The sequence below is a fragment of the Ctenocephalides felis genome, unplaced genomic scaffold (genome assembly GCF_003426905.1).
Source record: "Ctenocephalides felis isolate EL2017-DRISC unplaced genomic scaffold, ASM342690v1 CF-g0.4_SCAFFOLD_01604, whole genome shotgun sequence".
Taxonomy (NCBI): domain Eukaryota; kingdom Metazoa; phylum Arthropoda; class Insecta; order Siphonaptera; family Pulicidae; genus Ctenocephalides; species Ctenocephalides felis.
The window spans coordinates 55,227,504-55,249,084 of NW_020537758.1; the positions used below are offsets into that span (position 1 = coordinate 55,227,504).

At 28.5% G+C, this 21,581-nt stretch overlaps 1 protein-coding gene across 1 annotated transcript in view; it reads right to left on the reverse strand.

Moving 5' to 3' along the window:
* LOC113373955 overlaps positions 1-21,581 on the reverse strand; it is a 199,406-nt gene that overhangs the window by 49,305 nt on the left and 128,520 nt on the right. The window contains exon 4 of the mRNA XM_026614219.1: positions 1,543-1,688. Coding sequence (XP_026470004.1) covers positions 1,543-1,688 — 146 coding nt within the window. The remainder of the gene's footprint in view (positions 1-1,542; positions 1,689-21,581) is intronic.

Here is a 21,581-nt window from a genome sequence, read left to right on the forward strand (position 1 = left end):
TTTCTGTTGAAATCTTACTTCAATTTTCTTTCCTATAAACATCACGGAGTCCGAGATCTTTCCAACGAATGCAAATTCGTCGAAATCGGTTCGTGCGTTCTGGAGTTATATCGTCAGGAAGGAAAAGCCGACTTATTTTTATATAATAAAATATATATGAAGCAATAAACGCAAAGAACTTAATGTGGTTTTCGCATTATTTAATAACTACCTCGACATTATAAGTATTGTTTAAAGTACTTTTTCAAATTATATAAAATGGCAAATATTTTTTTTTAAGAATAATAGATAATAAATTATCTATTATATCTATTATAATAATTAATTAATAACTATAACGTTATACGTTATAGTTATTAAAAACCACTGATTAGACTTTTCTGTTTATTTTTATTTTTTGTATATAAAGTAGGTTTAAGGTATTATTGGTATAATGATGTATTTCTAGGCCGTTAGGCTGAAATAAAATAAATATAATAATATAATAATTAATTATATTATTATCATTTTAAGTTATGATTAATTAATTATTATTAGATAATTACGAATATAAGACATTACATTATACTATTATGTGTAGAATGATCAATATATTCATATTTTTATATATCATGCAAATATAAAATAAATATAATAATCAACACTTTTTTATGGATCAAAGTCTAAATTTTCAAGAGTGTCAATATAAATAAAATTAAGAATTATTAATTTGATTTTAAGTAAATTTAAATTTTAAGAATTATTAATTTGATTTTAAGTAAATAAAATTAAGAATTATTAATTTGATTTTAAGTAAATTTAAATTTCTGGAACTGTCAACTGTCGAAGTAAATGAGTTTTCTTAGTTAAATTTAGTTTTTTCATTTCTGTCATATTATGTTGCATTTTAGTAATAATAATTTTTAAATTACATTTATCTTGCTCATAATTTAACATACAGCATCATTTAAGTTCAAAATTTATGTGAATTCATATTTTGATGTATCTCATCTCATTAATATAATTTATTTTAGTTCATTATCACTATTTTACTTTCGTTCATAAATATTAAAATAGTTTATCAAAATTTTGGAATTTAGAAGCAATTGAGTGACAACACACGTACAGAAGATTTATATATATATATATATATATATATATATATATATATTTGAATAGTCTTGAATTTGATGTTCATATAATATATTTAATTTGAGTTAAAAAGTCGGGTGTCATATCAATAAAAATAGTATGAGAGTTTTTAGAAATTTATTTATTTAAAATTCATACGTTTCGGCTAGCATCTTAGCCTTCATTCAGTGGCAATCAAGTTAACTATAAAAATTGGAACTAAATAAATAATATGTAAGAAATTTCATCGAAAAATAATAAAAATATTAATAATAAATTGTATATACGTATAGATACTAGACACTTATTGTTTATTATCAAGCACAACAGTTTTCCAGTTAATATATGCAATCACTGCGCCTTCTATACTAAAACTTTTCTATAGTTATTCGAAATAAAATGATTCAATTTTAAATGAAAGTTTATATTCACCTTATGTCGCAATCGTGCAGTTCTCTCGAACAGTAAGTGCCCGGAACCAATTCGCCGGTCCAAGCTCCACCTTCGTTGCGAAGTCGTATGTCATCCTTACGCAACAACTTGTAAGATAACTTTAGATCAAAGTTATATCCGACGCCCTGAATTTGAAATATTGCATGAGCGAAAGCCACAGATAAAATAATGTTACTGATATAAAATATTGCTGTGGCATACACAGCTTTTGATAATTGAGACCATACTACTTTTAACTAAAAAGCAATTGTTGACTTTAGGAATACTATATTAAATGTATATTAATACGCATTGCATATTTTATTTATTATAGTATTGCTTTTTATTTCTAATTAAGATTTATTTGTGTATTTTTTTTAATTATATATAGCGAAGACTGGGTACGGTTGTACCAGGGTACTATAAAGCACAGTCATAACAGCTGAACAATACTAATTTTGAGATAGGGTCCAAAGGGATAAATATGAAATATGTTTTTGTTCGGAAAACTTTCCATGATCGCATTGAGACAGCGCCCTGCATTAAAATTAAGTGTTTTGTTCGATTTCTGTTAATATTACCTGATACTTGTATACGGGATAGATTATTATAGTAAGTTAGCAGTAGTACTTAATAACAACCAATTAGTTTTGTTTAATGTGACAATTATATGTTACATAAATGTATATGTTGTGACGTGATTTCTTGTCCTTTTTGAGTGAAATTTAAAGTGAAAAAAGTCAAACTTGACTAGGACAAAATACGAAAGAAAAAGGAAAAGGAAAATTCAATACAAGAAAACAAAAGATTTCACATTTTTTAAAAATTATAGTAGTTATATTATATTCATAAGCTATGTTCAAATGATTATATTGTGAAGTGTTACATATTTTTGACAATAAAATTTGTTATAAAGTAATTTGGTGTATGTAGCTATAGTTGTTTAGGGGGTTGTTTGGTTTTTATTTATTTTTTTTGATTTTGAGATTTTTTGATATTATGAAAGCTAAAAACCTTAGAATTATTTAAAAAAAAATCATCTCAATATCTATTTGACAAAGTTATAGGTATATAAATCTCTATATGTATGATCCTCTGAAACCAGCTTTTTCATCCCTCCGCGAGCTATTGTATGCCAGCTGCTCTCTTTTTCATTATAATACCTCATGCACGTGACCTTTTTAATGTGTCAGCATTCTTTGAACACCATGGTTAAATTAAATGGTTGTATTTAGTACATTATATTAAAAATTTTAAATACGTTTTTCTCAAATAGACTTTTTTCAATGCAGTGCCACAAATTAAAAAAAAAACTACATGTCGGATCGACTTGCATTTTTTTTTAATTTGTTCACCACTGCAATACCTAGTCTCTATACGGATTTATCTGTGGCACCGCAAAAGGGATCGATTTTGCAAGGCCGACTTTGGCGCCCCCTGGTTAAAAAATGCGGCGAAAAAAAATCGTAATATTCTATGATTTTGTAATTTTTGTTTAGAAAAATCGCATGTCTCTATGATAAATACACTTCTAGAAAAACAAAAACGAATACCTTGCATTTGTAGAAAAAAAACGAACAAACCCCTTAACGTAATATTACGCCTGTCACAACCTTTCTGCGGATGTGAACGGTTGAATAACTCTCTTTTTTTTATATGAATTGACTAATCTATCTAATTTAAGTACAGCATTACAGTATTTCCTTGTAGGCAAATGTTCAAATCACCATTTAATTTACTTTTCTCACAGTAAACAAGTTAATTAACAAAATTATTCCTGATCCAAAAAAAATGCCACTACCTATTCAAATATCTTATATAGATAAATAATGACATAATTCATAACCATAATCAAATAAAATTTAGTATTCATTATGGTATATAAAAGAAGTATTCTAAAATAAAATAAATAATTCAAAATATTTCATTTTCTGTTAAATATTCCAATATAAAATCAGTTGTGATGATTTGTTTGATTGAATGTTTTTTTTTTTTTTTATAATTTTATTTGAACAGCAATCAGAACTTATAGGTTCTATGAGCTGTTGTGAGTAAGATCTTACAAACTACGTTTGTTTTATTACAGATGGTAACCCAAACAGTTGTCACATCTCTGTATGATAAATTTTTATTACAATCTTTGTAATAGGGCAAGTATGGTGCAACAATGCCGGGTAAGGGCTATTTTCACTTGGAAACATATTGCTATCTATATTTCCAAGTGAAAATCGTTGTCAATGTTGCCTGATAACAGGCTGCCCGAAGTGGGTATCGAACCCGGGACCTCTGAGACAAGTCCCGTCGCTCTTAACCTCTTACCTACGGGCGAGCCCTGATTGAATGTTGAATTTATTTATGTTAACATTTTCTGTCTATCGGAATCAATAGTTTTTTCCATAGAAATAAAAGCACACACATACAGTTATATACACACACACACACACACACACACACACACATATATATATATATATATATATATATATATACAATTTTCAAAAATAAACGTTATTATATTCATAAGGCATTAAAAAATATATTAACATTCTATTTATGCATAAGCTATTTAAAACTACTAACCCATTCCACGGCCAACTAATTATTTCCAGAGAAATAAACTTAATTATTGGTTTCAAATCTAACAAAATCTCAGTTACATACAAATTGAATTTGTCTCGCTTAACATCAATTATATTTATATTTATGTATCATGGAATTTGATATCCAACAAAATTCACCACATTTGCTATGTATGTTCAACGATTTCCCGAGCTTAAATGATATAATTACGCATTGGGATCATAAATTAAATGTACATGAAAATTATTTGTATGTAGTACGGAAAATATGTAAATTTGAAACTGTCATGAAATATTGCTTCGTAACTGATATTTCTGTTAGGTAATTCAATTACTGTGCTGACCTTAAAATTGTACTTTGCCAATGTTAATATATTAGGACAAAAAAGTGACAAAATTAATGCTTTGAAAATTTTAAATTAAAAGTTCATATATGAATATTATTTATGCTGGTTTTAAATTAACGCCATTGGTTAGCTGGATTTAATTAAATAAAAATCAAGTCCTTGAAGCAATTAAAATTTCCTTTATTTGTTTAAAATATATCTACGGTGAATTGTAATTACATTTAGTAGTTCACGGTAATCTCAATTCGACTTAAAATTTTAATTAACAAAAGTTCTATACTGACCATAAATAAAATTGCTATATTCTTAAATATTCTTCATATATTGTTATTTGACTTTTAAATTTAATTTTAAAATAAATTCAAATTATATTAATGGAAACAAAACATGGATGTTTGTTGAATGACCAACCAATAAATACAGTGTAAGTTAATCACACTACAGTTATTTATTGTAAATACAGTAAAAAAATAAAACAAATTAATTAATGAAATTCATAGCTGTTTGAAGATTTATCTATTACAACATGTACTGCCGAAAATCCAATTTAAATTTAGGAAGTATTAGTAGCTATGAACGCTATCATGATTCAAACAATAATGATATAAAATTCATTTTTATTACTTTTTTTACGCAGAAAAAATAAATCAAACAAATGTTAAAAGATATGCATATTTATATATACGGCCATACCATATTAATACAAATAACACTAGTCTAATAACTATCATTTTTTTCAATTAGTAATATAATATTGAGATGTATATCATTTTTAAATTTGAAAACAAAATTACAACATTTCGAAATGATTAATAATTGTATTAAATATTCTGCTTATAATTAGATAAGGGGGCTAAATCTCGGATAAAATTAGTAATGCTCCGACTGAAACGAGTTATAATTCGAATCAACTTGAATCAAGCAACAAAAAAAAAGCTAAGATATAATATCATCGATGTATTTATTTAGTAAATTAATGTGATCAAAATCTTTGTTAAAAATATAATTTGCTATCAAAAAATATATTATAAAAATTATTAAAAATGATTTAATTCTAAAGATGGTAAAAATAAAAATATATTTTCAAATTAATTTACAATATTATATAACTAAAAACTTTTATATTACTAAAGCATGTTAAGACAATATTTGGAATCTTAAGCCTATTGTTATTTTTTTATTTTATTTCATAAACAAATTCGTTTTCGAGGTTCTGTGTAATAAACAAATGCAAAGAAAACAATAATCTGTGCAGAAGTTGAATAGCTCGCAAGCAAGCAAGTAAATAGAATGATTCAATTCAATTTAAATTATGCGAGTAACTTAAATGAATCGCACAATTTACTTATTTTTTTTTATTTTATATTTATATTTCATAAGATATGTTTATACATATTGTATCACAGTATATGCTTCTCGGCATGATACGTGTTGATTCGTATCCGGTTTATAAATATGTGATTAGAATTAGGTTTTTAATGGGTTGATTCTAATGATTCGAATCACTTCATTCAAGTTGGTACATCACTAGATAAAATGCTGTGTCATTTCGTTCATGTATGTCATTTTGTCTGTACTTCCTTCACGTGTTAACATGCATAATATTTGGAGGTTAGTTTTCAGCAACAATTCAAAAAACGCTCAAATTAACACCAAAGGTGCTAGCTTTGTGACAGTTTTGGGACTACCAAATTATTCGGTTACATAACATGAGAGACCGGTGATAACTGACTATTATCCATGGCTCATAAATATGTGCCATTTTAAAAGTTACAATAATATTCTATTGCGGAGTTATATTGTTGAGGCATAAATAGGTAGAGAAGATTGGGAACGGTTGCGCCACTTTTTTTTTGATCGGCCATAATTTTGTTAACTTACCAGTTTCCTGGGAAAAAAGTAAATTAAATTGTAATTTGAAAATTTGTTACCATGGAAATACTAAAATAGTGCCCATGAATATGATGGATTACTCATAAAATCAAATCATACAAAAAAGATGAGCCATTGGCAGCGGTCCATATCCGAGGGATGGTTGTGACAGGATTGGTGTCAGTAGTGACGGGCATAATACAACATAAACATTTAAATAACGCTTATGAATAAAATATAACAATATATAACACAACTTATTTTTTCAAACAAAGTTAACAAGAATTTTTTGTAAAATCTTTTTTTTTTCATATATTGAAGTTTCTTTAAAAGCAATGGTCTGCGGATCATGTTAATGTAAGGTCTACAGATCATGTTAATGTAAGACATTGACTGAAAGCAATAATGGGAAGTTGTTGGAACAATCATACTTCATCTTTCTCGCTTTGGACCCTATCTTATAATCTGTATAATTTAGCTCTAATGGCGTACCCAGTCATCCGCTACCAATCCAATGTTACTATATTATTAAATAACTGGATTGGAGATAAATATAAAATATTTTGAACCTATTAAGAATAAAAGTAATAAATGAAAAACATAAATCTACCTGTTGGGCTAGTCTGTCCAGGCGCAATGTCACGTTGACTGACGGCGTCTCACTATAGTACACCGTGTACCCCCAAGCAGCGCCGCACCATCGGCCCCCGGATTCGGGCCGTCCCTCTTCGGCGACTGACATGTGGCCGTCTGGGCAGCCGTCTGCTCCCAGACCGGCGAAACGGCCAACGGTAAACGTGTCAAATGTCAACTGTGAAATGAAGAATAAACATCCATTAATCATATCCAGGTAACTGAAACTGTTTGAACAGCCCAAAATTAGATTGGAATTTATAAAATGTTTTCTATGTAGTAATTCTGAAGCAAGTTAATAATCAGAATATTTGTCATCATTGTTCATATTTTACGTTATTTCTGGAATTGTTTGGTTATGCACTATTATTAGATATAACTAAATAACTTAGTAGTTTATATGAAATGTTTTAGTTGATATGCAATTACTATAATTTATATTGTATATTTGTCGAAATTGCAATGACACAAAAATTATTTTACATACACACTGTTCTTATAACATTGTAGGTAATATGGGTTTAAGTGAGATGAAATAGATAATTTCACAACCTCCGACTTCTTACGAATATGCTATATTTATTATAAATTTAGCTATTCATTTAACCGTAATACTATCAATATTTTCGATATAGAAATCTTAAACTATTCTAAAAATATTTTTCAATATAGTTTTCACTGTCTATATAAATATTCAAATTGCATTCAGAATTTTATTATCAAAAATATCGGAAAAATTACAATACTTATATAAGCTAAAGTGAGGATTAAGTGAATGTTGAAATAAAATAGGATCCACGGATCTATCTTACACTATATTGCTTAAAATGTATATCTTTAATGGTTGTCGCTACATATTATCTGGAGGCCATTTTCTCTGTAATCTTGTTTTAGTCAATATCATTTTTAATCTGTTGCAGTATTTTGATGTCAATTCTTTGAAGGTTTCGCACACAGTCAACATTTTTAGATCGCCGTTTACAGTTTGGTTAGTGACATACCAGGAAGAGTTGAAAATTGTTCTCAATATTTTAGTTTGCAATCTATCCATTTAGAGGCGCATCCTCGTACCTCTAGCCCGTAGGCCCATATTGGTTTGATGATGTCTTTATATAATAGTAGTTTATTTTCCACGGATAATTTGGATTGTCTGCTTAATAATCAATTCATCTCCTTGATTTTCTGTAGAAATTAAAATTATTAATTAACAGGCGTTTTTCAATAAATGTCTTGATAGAACATATAAATGATCCTTAATATTGCCATAAGTACTTTTCCGCAGACTGACGCAAAAATCAGAACTATAAAGGTCCGTCATTTTTTCACAGGTAACATATAATTATCCTATCACAAAACTTCGGATTGCATTATTATTATCGACTAACTTTAAATTCAATATATTTTATTTATTAATGTGTAACCATTTTTTGATTGCTAAAAGTATAAATAATAAACTTGATTGATGTAAAAAAATCACGCTTGGGGTTAGTTGAAACAAAACCTCTTTTCAAGTGAAGAAAATTGAATAAAATATATAGTTTATAAAATGTGAGCATATGTGAATTGACATTACATCTTTGTATTATAATAGTAATTGTAGTTTTCGTTGATTTATAATGAAAATGTATATTACAGGAGACATTTGTGTTGATGTATGAAAAGAAATACTTAGAAACAAGTATATTTTCATAAAAATATGAGTAAAAACTAAATTATCAGAGTATTATTGCCGTTTTTAACGATTCTACTTGCTTTGTCAGATGTTACTATTAGCCCAAAACACGGGGTAAGTTGTAACACCGCACTTTTTCTAGAATTTTTTCCTGTAAGATAGTGAATAACGGTTGTGGAATTATTTTTACTTAATTTGGTAGAGGATTAATATCAACAATCATCCATCTTTATTTCAAAGAAAAATAATCAATTGATCTCAAGATATAATAAAATAATAAAAATTGTTACAACAATCCTCTAGCTTCCCTACAAATAGATTTAACTTTTTGCAAAAAAGAACACTAAATAATGACTAAATAATGCAATTATTTAATACAATTGCTTAAAGTGCATATAAGCGTTTCCATTTGGCCAAATTTCTGACCTATTTCTATGTCTGAAACCACATAAGCAACATAAAAAGATGCAAATTAAACGGGCAGATATATGGTATTGACTTACTTACTTAAAGCATATATTAATATATGTTTTAAAAGTACTACTAATTAGTAGTATATGCACATAAAACATAAAAAGTATGCCAATACACATTACGATAACTTGCAGTTACAGAGTGTATTAACAAAATATATTTTATTATTAATATTACCACTATAAGGCATTGCAATTACTTTTATATATTACGTTGTCTGTCGAATTGAACGAAATATCTCAAAAGCAACGAGCGTAATTTGATTCCATTTTTATTTTTATGAAAAATAGAAAAACATAGAAAAAATGCTTAAAATTAAAAGCTAGCGGTAGTGTAATTATATTAATTTACAACCTCAACTTAACGTTCCTTTGACGCGAGGTGCATCCATAGTGCACGTAGCCGCCTTGCATCCGAACAGTTTTTGTATATGCGATGCGCAACTAATTGAATACATAATATTTTTAATTACCATTTGAACGGGTCGTGGCGTCTGAGAGAGACTTTAGCAGCAATTTAATTAAATGCGATAAATTGCGAATTTTCTTCTTCCTTTCATATACCCACGAATATACAGATGTACGTATAATACAGAGAAGCGAATTCGCTCGGTAACTTTCTGATGAGTTGCAAAAGATTAAAGAGACGACACGCGGCTGAGATACGTTTGCGGTCGCCTCTAGTGAAGCAACCGCAGATAAACAACGAGCTAGTAAATATTTTCATAAGGAATTTATATCATAGAATAATTCCCGAACCTATTTCAAATAAAAGAATAGAAGGAGATTATATAGATAGATATATTTACATAACTAATATTTTAGTTCAATAATTCAATGAGTAATGCTCAACCAGTATCTATTCAAATTCGAATATAGCAAAATGTTGAAAAGTAGTTTAAATTGACCATTATCAGTATTCTAAGACTCTAGAGCAGTTTTTCTTCTACATTAATAAACTATCATTTTCAAATATACTTACGTTATATAAATGTTTATATATTTAAAATTAGATTCATTTATAAACTGCTTGCAATCTCAGATTCATCATTACAGTAAATCATAATCATCATAAAAAACAAAATTTAAAAAACCTTATTAAGAGTTCTGAGATATAAAAGGGCAAATGTTAGAATTAAAGAGAGAAGAGAAATGTTAGAATAAAGATATAAAAGGGCAAATGTTATAATTATCTTATAAAGTAATTGTACACAACTTAGGGAATAAGAATTCTTTTAATATTTTAGTAGTTTTAATATCTTATTATTTATGTAATGAAGTATAAAAAATATAAATAATATTATTAACTTAATTTATTAAATTTTTCTATCTATCTAGTGATTGAAATGGTAAAAGCTAAAATGTTTTAGTAAATGTGATATGTAGCTGTAAAATATGTTTCACAAAGAAACGTTTAAAGAAATTCATAAGATCTAGTTTTTATGAATAAAAGTCAAATATTATAACTATTTATTAACAATCAAATAGTTGCAATGACATTTTTATATGGTAAATCTATAAGTATTTATAATTTGTAATCAAAATAATTTACATAATCAATGATGGTATAAGTGGTGCGGGGCTTTGGTGTAGGTCATCCAGCAAAAAAGTCCACCACTAATATCTAAGAAAAAATTTACTTATGATATGATTGTTTTAATAACAATATTTGGAACTAGAGATGCATGACCAGCCATTACCATGATTTTTACGACGTCGGTATCAGAAGATAAACGGCAATGTTTGAAAATTCATAACAAGATATCTTCTTTCATTGTTGTTTTTTTTTTTGGCTGTGAGCACTGTTGTTTAGTTGATATCTTAAGTGAAAACCTGATATCTTAATGCTTGATACCGAGCTAGTCGAGTTTCAGATCGAATCCGATACTAGAAATGGTTAGACCATTAACTCTACTCCGCGGCTAGTTTCATTTTGTAAGAAAAGTATAAAGCTAAGGAATGATATTGATAATATATCAATGAAAGCCGGCAATTTTTTTAAGCTTTGTTCATATTACTTAGTGATTTTAAAATTAAAAAATACGAAGAAGGAATAACTTGACTAGATTTATTATTATTGATTACGGCTTGCTTATGAATAAATAAACAATTAAATAAGTTTATATAACTTAGTGCTTAACACAATTGATGAAATATTAAATAATGCACAAAATAATTTATTTCCCGTTATAGAATTCTAAATGTTACGTTCATCAAATTTTCTGATCCCAATTACCGTACCATTCCTACACAACTTGAACAAAATAATTGGAAACCACTCTCAATATAAATTTGCACCGATCTGAGTCAGCATTGATTTTAGATGAAACATAAATTAATGAAGGCATGACATCCCAAAATTTGTAACCGGTCAAATATTTTGATATATTTTATATATGGGTTCAATTGAAGTCGGGGTCACCAATGTAGTAAATTTATTAAAGAATCAAACAGAAAGAAATTGTTTCAAAACACTCTTGATTGCATTACATTTAGATGGTTGCTTCTTAACTTTGATAAATTGATTTCAATTTTCGCAATAAATAAAAAATAAATAAATAAAAATTTATTTACCGACCCTATGCCTAAGTGGCTTCCAACCCGCAAACGCCGCCCATTGATTAAACTCTCGAACCGCGTCGTTAAAGCGCTCTGTCTGTTTCGTGCGATTCAATGACGATAATGCACAGGAATATAGCCGCGAAGAAATAGAAGAGTTTTCTTTTCATCATCTCCTGCCCCGGAGAAGTTCACACTAATCTAATTGATATCACGGTCTGTCGATTCAATATTCCATCAGACATAAATATTGATACAGAAATCTTGAGAAGGACTTTATTGAAAATCTGCCATAAGAATTAAGTGCTAATTACATTTTTTTTCAGGCGCTACGTGTATTGAATATATAACCAATATGACGGGTTTTTATTGTATCGTAAATAGGAAATTTAATTGCTTTCTACAACAGCACATTTTTCAATTTACATATAGTTATTATGCATAGTACTTTTTAAAAGATTTATTTTTAGTTTATTGATGCTGTAAAAGAAAAACTGTGCTAAACCAATAAATAACTAGTTGGTATTGGTATTTTACTTGAGGCAAGTTACACGAACTTCCCGATATGTGTAAATAATCGACTTAATCAATAAAAACTAATTAAATTTATGAGTGATTAAAAGTATTCCGAGTGGATTTATTATATATGATTGAAAACGAACGAACACGTTAACTCGGAGTATTTTCTAAAAGCAAATTTTCAAAAATCAATAATTTTTATAAATGAACCAGTTTCCGTAGGACTTTAATGATTTAGTATGTTCATCAAGACCAAGTACTTTATCGTTGTACCAAGTAACTCGTCTAGTTTCAAGTTTCGCAAACGTCAAAAAAACTACTAATTTTCTCAAACTTCGATGAATTTTTAAAATTAAACTACTTATCGTACGGCCATAATATTTCAATAAGTTCTATAAGACCATGACATATATCGGTAAAAAAGTTTCATAAAAATTGTCCTAATTTTTTTTTCAACAGTTAATTACAAGAAAACGGTTCAGTATGAAAAAGGCTCTTCAACTCAGGGGGGCAAATTATGAAATGAAACGACTTCAACTCATTAGCTTTGGGTGATTTGAATTTGATGGTAGATTAGATTTTTCTAGTTAATTTATGAAACTGATTTTTGATTGGCTACAGCGTAAAATTCTAAGCTCTTTGTTGAAAATAAGTTTCTGCTATATAAATCAATCATTAAACCAAATTGGACCTACGGAATTGAGCTTTGGGGATGTGCTTACAAATCAAATATAGCTATAATACAGAGAACTCAGTCAAAAATTCTACGTACAATTCTTAATTCTCCGTGGTACGTAACAAATGAAACTATTCACAGCGACCTCAACATGAAAACGGTGTATTTAACGTTCAAATAATTCAAGGAAAAGTACAAACGCAAACTGGACTCACATTCGAACCCATCAATAGTTGACATTACTAAACCTTGTGGCATAAGGAGATTGAAACGACAATGGCCTTTAGACTTAGTCTTAGTTTAGGTCTAATATAGTATTATCATATTTATTGTTAAACTGAGAAGATCTCTTTGGAGCTCTTCTTAGGCATCGCTCTTAAATATTGTCATTATAGCTCATAGGAATCTTTTTGTATTTCTGATTGCTAAATAAAACGAGTTAAAAATATATATATATATATTGTTCTCTCTGATACAGAATATATTAGAAAGATCATAGAAATACATATGAATATAAATGAAATTTTCTTCAATTCTTATTCTTCATATTCCATTCACGAAAGTTTAACCAACAGCACTATTATTAACAAATATAACCCCATACCCTAACCAAATCCCATTTCCGATTTACTTCTTCAATACACGCAATATTCAGATAAGGAATGTCTCTTTGAATATATTACTCCTGTGAGGATACACAGAGATATAAATCTGGCAAAGTACGCAATAGTAGCTGATATAAAGTACGAGAAGTCTAGTGAACGAGAACTATGGGAAAATGCGATAGCGGCTAATAGGGATGGCGAAAGAGAACCAGTAAGATCTGAAGCGAAGGCGCTTCCTGCACACAGTGCAGTTGCAGCGGAAAGTTTTACGCCAGCAGGAAGATAACGCCGGTTTCCGAGGAGACTCGTACACTGCAACGAAATACTTCAAACTACACACACCTTTATACAATTATATATTTATATATCTATATGAGCATACTTATGTATTTGAATTAAACTAATGCACTTTAGAGGAGTGAGTATTACTATTTATATCGATATCGATATTTATATTGCTTGTCTTGCTAATACGTCGTTATATTTTATTTAAATATAATATGGATTATTTAGAACAGATTATTAGCACTCTCCGAAGGAGAAGTTTATGTTTTCGCCAGAAAATATAACCTAATGAAAGTATGTGTAAGTATATATGAACCGATTTTTCATTCTTTCGTCGACATTTCCTTAGAGACGAATGCTGTTCGATGAGGACTCGCATTTACCACTCTTTGCCAAATGCCAATGTTATAATTAGCAAGAAAGAGCAAAAGTTTATGTACACGTTTTAGCAAAAATCCCGAATCGGTTTTGTAACTTCAAAAACTGTTTGAAACATATAAAATTGCACGAAAGAGAATTGTGCTGATTTGTTTTTAATTTTCAGCACTTTTTTATAATTTTTAACTGTAAATGCAATAGATGTTGTTCAATTTTTGTTTTCTCAAAACCGGCTAGACCGATTTCAGAAAGTCAAAAGCCATTCGATGAAACTCGATAGGAGGAGGCTTGATTAGGTTTACGAAAAATAATCTGAACCGATTTTGAAAATTGAAAAACCGTTTGCAAAATATAGCTTGGAGATCGTGGTTAAGTTTTTGGTAAATATTTGCTGGGCCGTTCTTTCCTATATATAGTATATTGAAAAATGTTGAAAAATATCAAATGAAAATCGCTTCGATTATTTTCTAGCAGAAGCAAAAAGTTTATTTTCAAAATAAAAGACTAATTACTTACACATATCGGGAAGTTCACGCAACTTGCTATGCAAAGACGATATGCCACTTATATCTAGTTAATAAAGCATGCAATTCAGAATTATAGTTTGACATTTTTTCGAATTAAACCGAGTGTTATAGCCAGCCACATAGATTCCAGTTCTGCATCTGAGTTACTTCAAAATCATTTAAATCTATTAGAAAAATGGAACAAAACCTGGAGATTTGAAATGAATGGCTTAAAGTCAGTACATGTCACATTTACGCTTAGAAAAGAGACCTGTCCACCAGTGAGAATAAAAAACACTCAAGTATCTCAAGAAGACCATGTGAAATATCTCGGCATATACCTCGATAGAAAACTTAATTGGCGAACTCATATAAAAGAGACAACAGCTTGAGATAAAAATCAAAGAGCTTTACTGATTACTAGGGACTAAATCCAAACTAAGCTCATACAATAAGCTACTATTTTATAAATCTTTATTCAAACCTATTTGGTGCTATGGTATACAATTGTGGGGCAGTGCTCATAAGACTAATATAGAAGTAATACAGAAATTTCAAAACAAATTTTTGAAAATTGCCTTAGGAGCTCCAAAATATATTCCTAACTGGTTGATTCATGTCGACACGAATACACCTACCATATATGAAGTAATAACAAAAACAGCACATGCCCTTGTATACTACAATGTCCCTTTTCGGCCGACTATTGTAAATTTATCAAATTTATTGAATGTCCTTTACTGGACAGTTGTAAATAAAAGATATATAAAAAATCAAATGTGATGAGAAATTTTAGTAGAAAACTAAAATATTTCTGAATTGAATCATCGCATTGCGCTGCATATGACATAGCGTAGCTATGTCACATCTAATGATAAATGCGATCTATATAATTGAGCATTATTTTTAAGACCCACATTAGAACAAATAATTCTAATTGATCTTCAAATTAAAATTACCAATTTTACAAATAACTTATTGCAGACTAAGTATTCCAAATTTGTATTAGAGTTGAGCGGGCTCGAAAGGTCATCGGGTAAAAAAGCCTATCACCGACATCCTAAAGACAAGAAAAGTTAAGAATTTTTTTAACAAAGTACATCGAAAAAGATTTATAACCAGTCATTACCTTGATTCTTACGACGTTGCTATCAAAAGAAGAATGGCAATGTTTGAAAATCCATGACGAAACTATTTTCTTTCTTTGTTAGTTTGTTATGGTTATGAGCACTGTTATTTAGTGTTATTTACTTGTTTTATAAGATGTGTGTGGGGTAAAAAGGATCAACTAAACATTCACCCTAACAGAGGTGTGAACAATAAAAAATAGTGAATAAAAACGTAAATTGAATTAAAATGGCTATTTTAAAAAATAAACTAGTGGTGTATGGCATCCTGTCTTAAGGCAAATTGCTGAAACTTACCGTACCGTATCGAAATGTTCGTGGAATATTGATTGTTTTCAAATAGATTTTTATAAATATTATTGTCTAATATTTATAAGAATTATATAAACTGAATTGCAAAGTTGAAATTATTTGTTCAAAGTATATTATAACTTTAGTCAGAATTAAAAATAAAATCTGAATTATTTTCGATATACAAAAAAAAATTGAAAAAAAATTCATTTTTAATTTCAAAAAAATTTTTGAAAATAAAAAAAATTGAAACAATTTTTTTCTAAAAGCAATTATTCTGTTAAGACAAGCAGAAAGTGTTTTGAATCATTCAAATCTGAAGCTTAGATCTCTTAAAAACTGATATTTTTGCATATTTGCCTTGCCGAAAACTAATGATATCCCCAACATTACGAACTGAATGTTTATTAGATTATTCAAATCGGATGCACGGTTCTCTCAAAAACGGCTAGACCTGTCTTTTTCAATTTTTAAAATTTTCAATTTCTATTTTTGGACGATTATAATAATAACTTACCCTACGGAAAGTTAATTAAATAATTAGTTTTTTGAACTCTGTTGATGCTTTTGGCAAAACACCATAACAAGGTTAAATTCAGTGTTATATCTGTAAAAATATTTTGCATTGGTTGAATAATATAGATATTATTTCGTAAAATCTGTTCAGAATTAAAAATAAGGCATTAGACCTGTTTAATTAGATTGGGTTAGCAGTCACTCATTGCTGAACGTAATACAGAATATAAAAAAAAACAATTTATTCACTATTAATGTTGTTTTCAAGGTCTATATGTTTGATTTTATTTTTTAGACACCAGCGTTTTAGATCAGCCTCAATGTCCGGGTTCATTCCAGCACACTGAATTATGTCTTACTGTCTCTAATTTATTCAATTAAAATCGATGCATTTGTGCAAGTTTTGTCAGCCCTTATGCGGTTTACAGCTCTGCGATACATTTCATATTTCATATTGCGCACTATTATTTTGCAGTCAGCGGCGCTTTCGCATTGCATAGAGCATTTCCATAGACGGTCAGTCAGCTGGATCGCAATACATAGCTTTGATGTAACACGTTTCCGTTCGCTGGGATTGGTTAAATGGTCTCATTTAAATGTAACGCATCGCTCAAAAGATTTTCCATGTTCGATGAAATGCGAATTATTTCTATCATTCATATTTTGTAGATAAATGCTGCAGTCTTTACAAAGAAGGGAAGTGTGGTTTAAAGTACTTGCACTTGATATGTAGTATTATATCATGTTATTTATACACTATAGTATATTCTTTTTTGACATCAATTACTATCGTATAATTTTACATTACACTATTGTTTATTATCATTTCGTATGGTTAGTTATTGTAATCGTCCAAAAATCGAAAATGAAATTGTTGGCATATCTTTACATTTCAGCGGTTTCTGAACATCTTGGCATACCTTGAAAAAATAGATACGTGTGTATATGAAGATTCAATTTTTAGTCGACGATTTTGGTCGTACGCATCTATCAATTTGAAGGTTCAAAATGCAATCTATTTCTATTGATAAGGAGACGTACTGATTAGTATTTGGTAAAGACACGTCCAGCAGCTTCGGAGATATAAAACAAATAATACAAACACTGCAGTTTCTAAGAGTTTATTGATTACTACTAGCTGACCCGGCAAACGTTGTTTTGCTAAGTAAGGTATATTCTAAATAATTTCTAGAGAATCAAAAATATTAATACTTCAAGTGTATAAAGATGTGTTGTTTGAATGCTATATATCCCATTAGTTTGTCTATTTTTTTAATAGTTTTATACACTTTCTATAGAAAACATGATATAATCCAGTCCGAGTCCTTTTTGGCCTTTCGACTTATTGATTACGTTTCAAGTTTTTCAGATTCTTTTTGGATTCTGGATTTTGTCTATAATTGTAAATAATATTACTGAATTTATACAAAATTTTCAAATTTCTGCGAGGAGAGATAAAAAATGAATTAAGTATTTCTTCTTTGACCTGCTTTTTGAAAAGTTTCAAGTAACATTCGATGAATCAAAGTAAATTTATAAAAAGTATATATGTAGAGCAGGGCGAGGCATAAAAGTCGAATTTGACTTTGAGCAATTCTAAACTATATTATGGAAATCAAACCAATCATATCTCTACAAATAACATATTACAAAGAAGAATTATCTGACTTCGTTCAGTAAAACTGCCAGCTACTTCATCATTGTAGAAATGTGCTTTTTTGATGTTTTTCAAAAATTTGTTATCTAGACCTTTTTACCTCATAGACAGGGTAACCAGGTGGCAAAATGGTTTACTGTCTTATTTTAATTTCAAAGATATTTTATGAAATAATTACACTTTTAAGTAATGATAAAAAACTACCAACGGAAGAAAATACTTTTATTATGGCTTTTCAAACATTACCGTTTATTTCCCGATAGCAAAGTCGTAAGAATCAAGGTTATATCTGGTTTTACATCTTTTTCCCTCTACTTTAAAATATTGTTGATAAACAATACTTAACTTTATTGGTTTTTGACACATTGGTGGTGGACTTTTTTAACCCCCGACTTTCATATATTACTATCTATTTTTCGATAAATTCTGGGAAATTATAACTGGGAAAATATTATTCGACAAAATGTTCTCTTTTATCGATACCAAATTTATGTTCCGAATTTAAGTAACATAAATAAAAAATAATATAAGCTAGAAAATGTTTTATAAATACCAATGAGTATATAATTATACAAATGAGATCTTTCAGAGCACAGTGTTTGAGAAAAATATGCCAAAAAGTGCATTTTTATATTAACATTTCAAAAAAGTTGATATTTTGAGTCTTTAGTAACACTTGCGGCCCGTTTACTAACGTTTTTGTATATAAACATAACTACAAACAAAACTACTTACTACAATTTAATCATAATTAAATAATATTTATGTAAAACATCCTACTAAACGTAATTGAGCATCAACTGTCAAAAAACGTTTGACATTTCACGTATTAGCCACCGTCCATTGTTTTATTTAAATTACGCTTCTACAAAAATTTTCAAATTAAAAATGTAAAGTTTCTACGTGATTTTGAAATATTATCTCTTCTTGGTTCGTTTTCAATAAGATTTTATACGACGATCTTAACATAGAACTTATGGACGGAGTAATAAAACTAACCAGCGTTCAACATTTTCTAAAACTGGAGAATTTTACGAATTTTATAGTCACTCACTCAGCTTTTTGAGATACCAGTCAATGAGAACTGTAACTTAGAAACCTTTGAACTTTTACGATAAATTCTTGTCGCGGACAATAATTCCAAAGTTTTGTATTTTTTTCAGGATTTTTTTGATTTCTAAATCTAAAGAAATAGCTCGGCCTATCGTCGCGATCAGGTTCCATCAAATGACTTTTAAATTTTTGAATTCTGTGAGCAGCAGTTTTTGAGAAATCGTTCACAATAATCAAATTTGTCTCACATACAAACACACTTCTCCCAATTTGAGTACCAAATGATTCAAAATGGCAATAAACGTCAATAAGAACGTAAAGTTATCAAATCGCACTGATTGCCGAAAACATATTAGTTCTTGAGGAAGTTGATAAAATAAAAAAATGTGAAAGTCCTATAATATATTTTGAAATGAAATGCAAAGCTATATTATAAAATACAAATTCTATTATCGTATATTCATATAATCGGAACATAAGCTTGTATAGTTAATTTCAATTACTATCGAATGATACAGAAACTAATTTACAAGTCTATCTGATGCTGAATATTTTATATTGCCTTTAGCGTCAGATCTAAGGAGTAATTGGAAAATAAATAGGAAAATCTGAGAGGTCGTAGAACAACATGAAAGAAATGATTCAAGTAAACTATTTTGTATCACACGAATCCAAACACACAAAAATAAATTAATATAATTAACTACAGAACTATTAAGAGTATAATTAACTTACGAACTCATAAGATAGTATATAATATATAGTATATAATTAATGTTACCTTTAAAGTTTGGTGTGAAATATTCCCTTATATTGCTTAATATAATGACCAAATTTATTTGTATCTTCAATATAATATTAATAGCAAATTCTATTTTTATGAATAAACCATATATTCCTCTGCATGTATGCTTTTGTGCTTTGTCTGTATAATAATGATAAAAGTACGGATTTAGAATGTGGGTATGGTACTTCTGAATACTCTGATGTTACATATAATATCCTTTCAATAATTCAGCAAGAAAGCTGACTGAAGCACGTACAGGCATAAACCATTTGATATATAAGCGAACAATCGAACAGGATTTCAAAGGACATTTAAAACTATATTCTCAGAGACTTTTGCAAATCGCCGAACAAATTGATTTTCGTTCTACGTATACCTTTTTTGCAAGATGTATAAGACTCATATAAACCTAAGAATGAAAATAAGGTGTCTATGTTGATGGTAGGATAACAAATTGAGGTATAGATTTATTAATTATATTTGTCTGAACCGTGGTTATATAAATTCATTTGAAGTAATTATTAAAATGAATTTTCTTATAAAAATGCTTCGTTAAACGTTAGATTAGAGTACATATTATTATTGTGAAATAAATAAAAACTAGTGGTGTATGATAATTTTGCCGTATTTGCCATAAGGCAAATTGATGAAACTTTCCGTACCAATTTTTTTTTTTTTTTGAAAGAGATCATTTATTTTTAAACTTTGAAAAAATTAGAATTTTGAGAAATTTTCCTTTTTTTGAAAAAAAAACTTTTTTAAAAAAAAACTGACATTATTTTTGTTATTTTGAAATATTTTGGAATTTTCGAACTCTTTTGAACATTTCGAGGAAAATTTGTATCCGTACATACACACGCACACAAACATACATTTATTTTTTATAAGATATGTCAAAATGTTCAGAAACCATTGAAACGTAAAGATATATAAAAATTTTCATTTTCGAATTTTCTGCTATAACTATAACTTACACTGCGGGAGTGAATTACAATAAAAAATTATCATTACTGACATCATAATAACTATAATTTTTGCTATTTTCTTTCAAACTTTTCTTTTAAATTTATTCCTTATGTATAGGCTGGAGCGTGGATTGAAAGTCCGCAACCAATATTTCAAAAATAACTAAAATTAGGAATTTTTTAACAATAATATATGAAACTAGAACAAAAATGATGTATAATCAGCAATCGCCTTAAATCAAGCAATTCGCTATCAGGAGGAAAACGGATATGTTTGAAACTTCACAACAAAAATATATTTTTTGCTGTTTTCTTGGCACTGTTATTTAGTTTAATAATATAATTTTTAGTATGCAGTATTTAAATGTTTTACAAGATGTATGGTTAATTTTAAGTTCGATTCAATAAATGTTTTTATATAACTCCTACAATAACTCACATGTGAATAGGGTAAATTGGGCCAACTGAACCTTTAACCTGGCAAACGCGTAAACAATAAAAAATACTAAATACAAATGTAAGTTTAGTTAAAAAAAAAC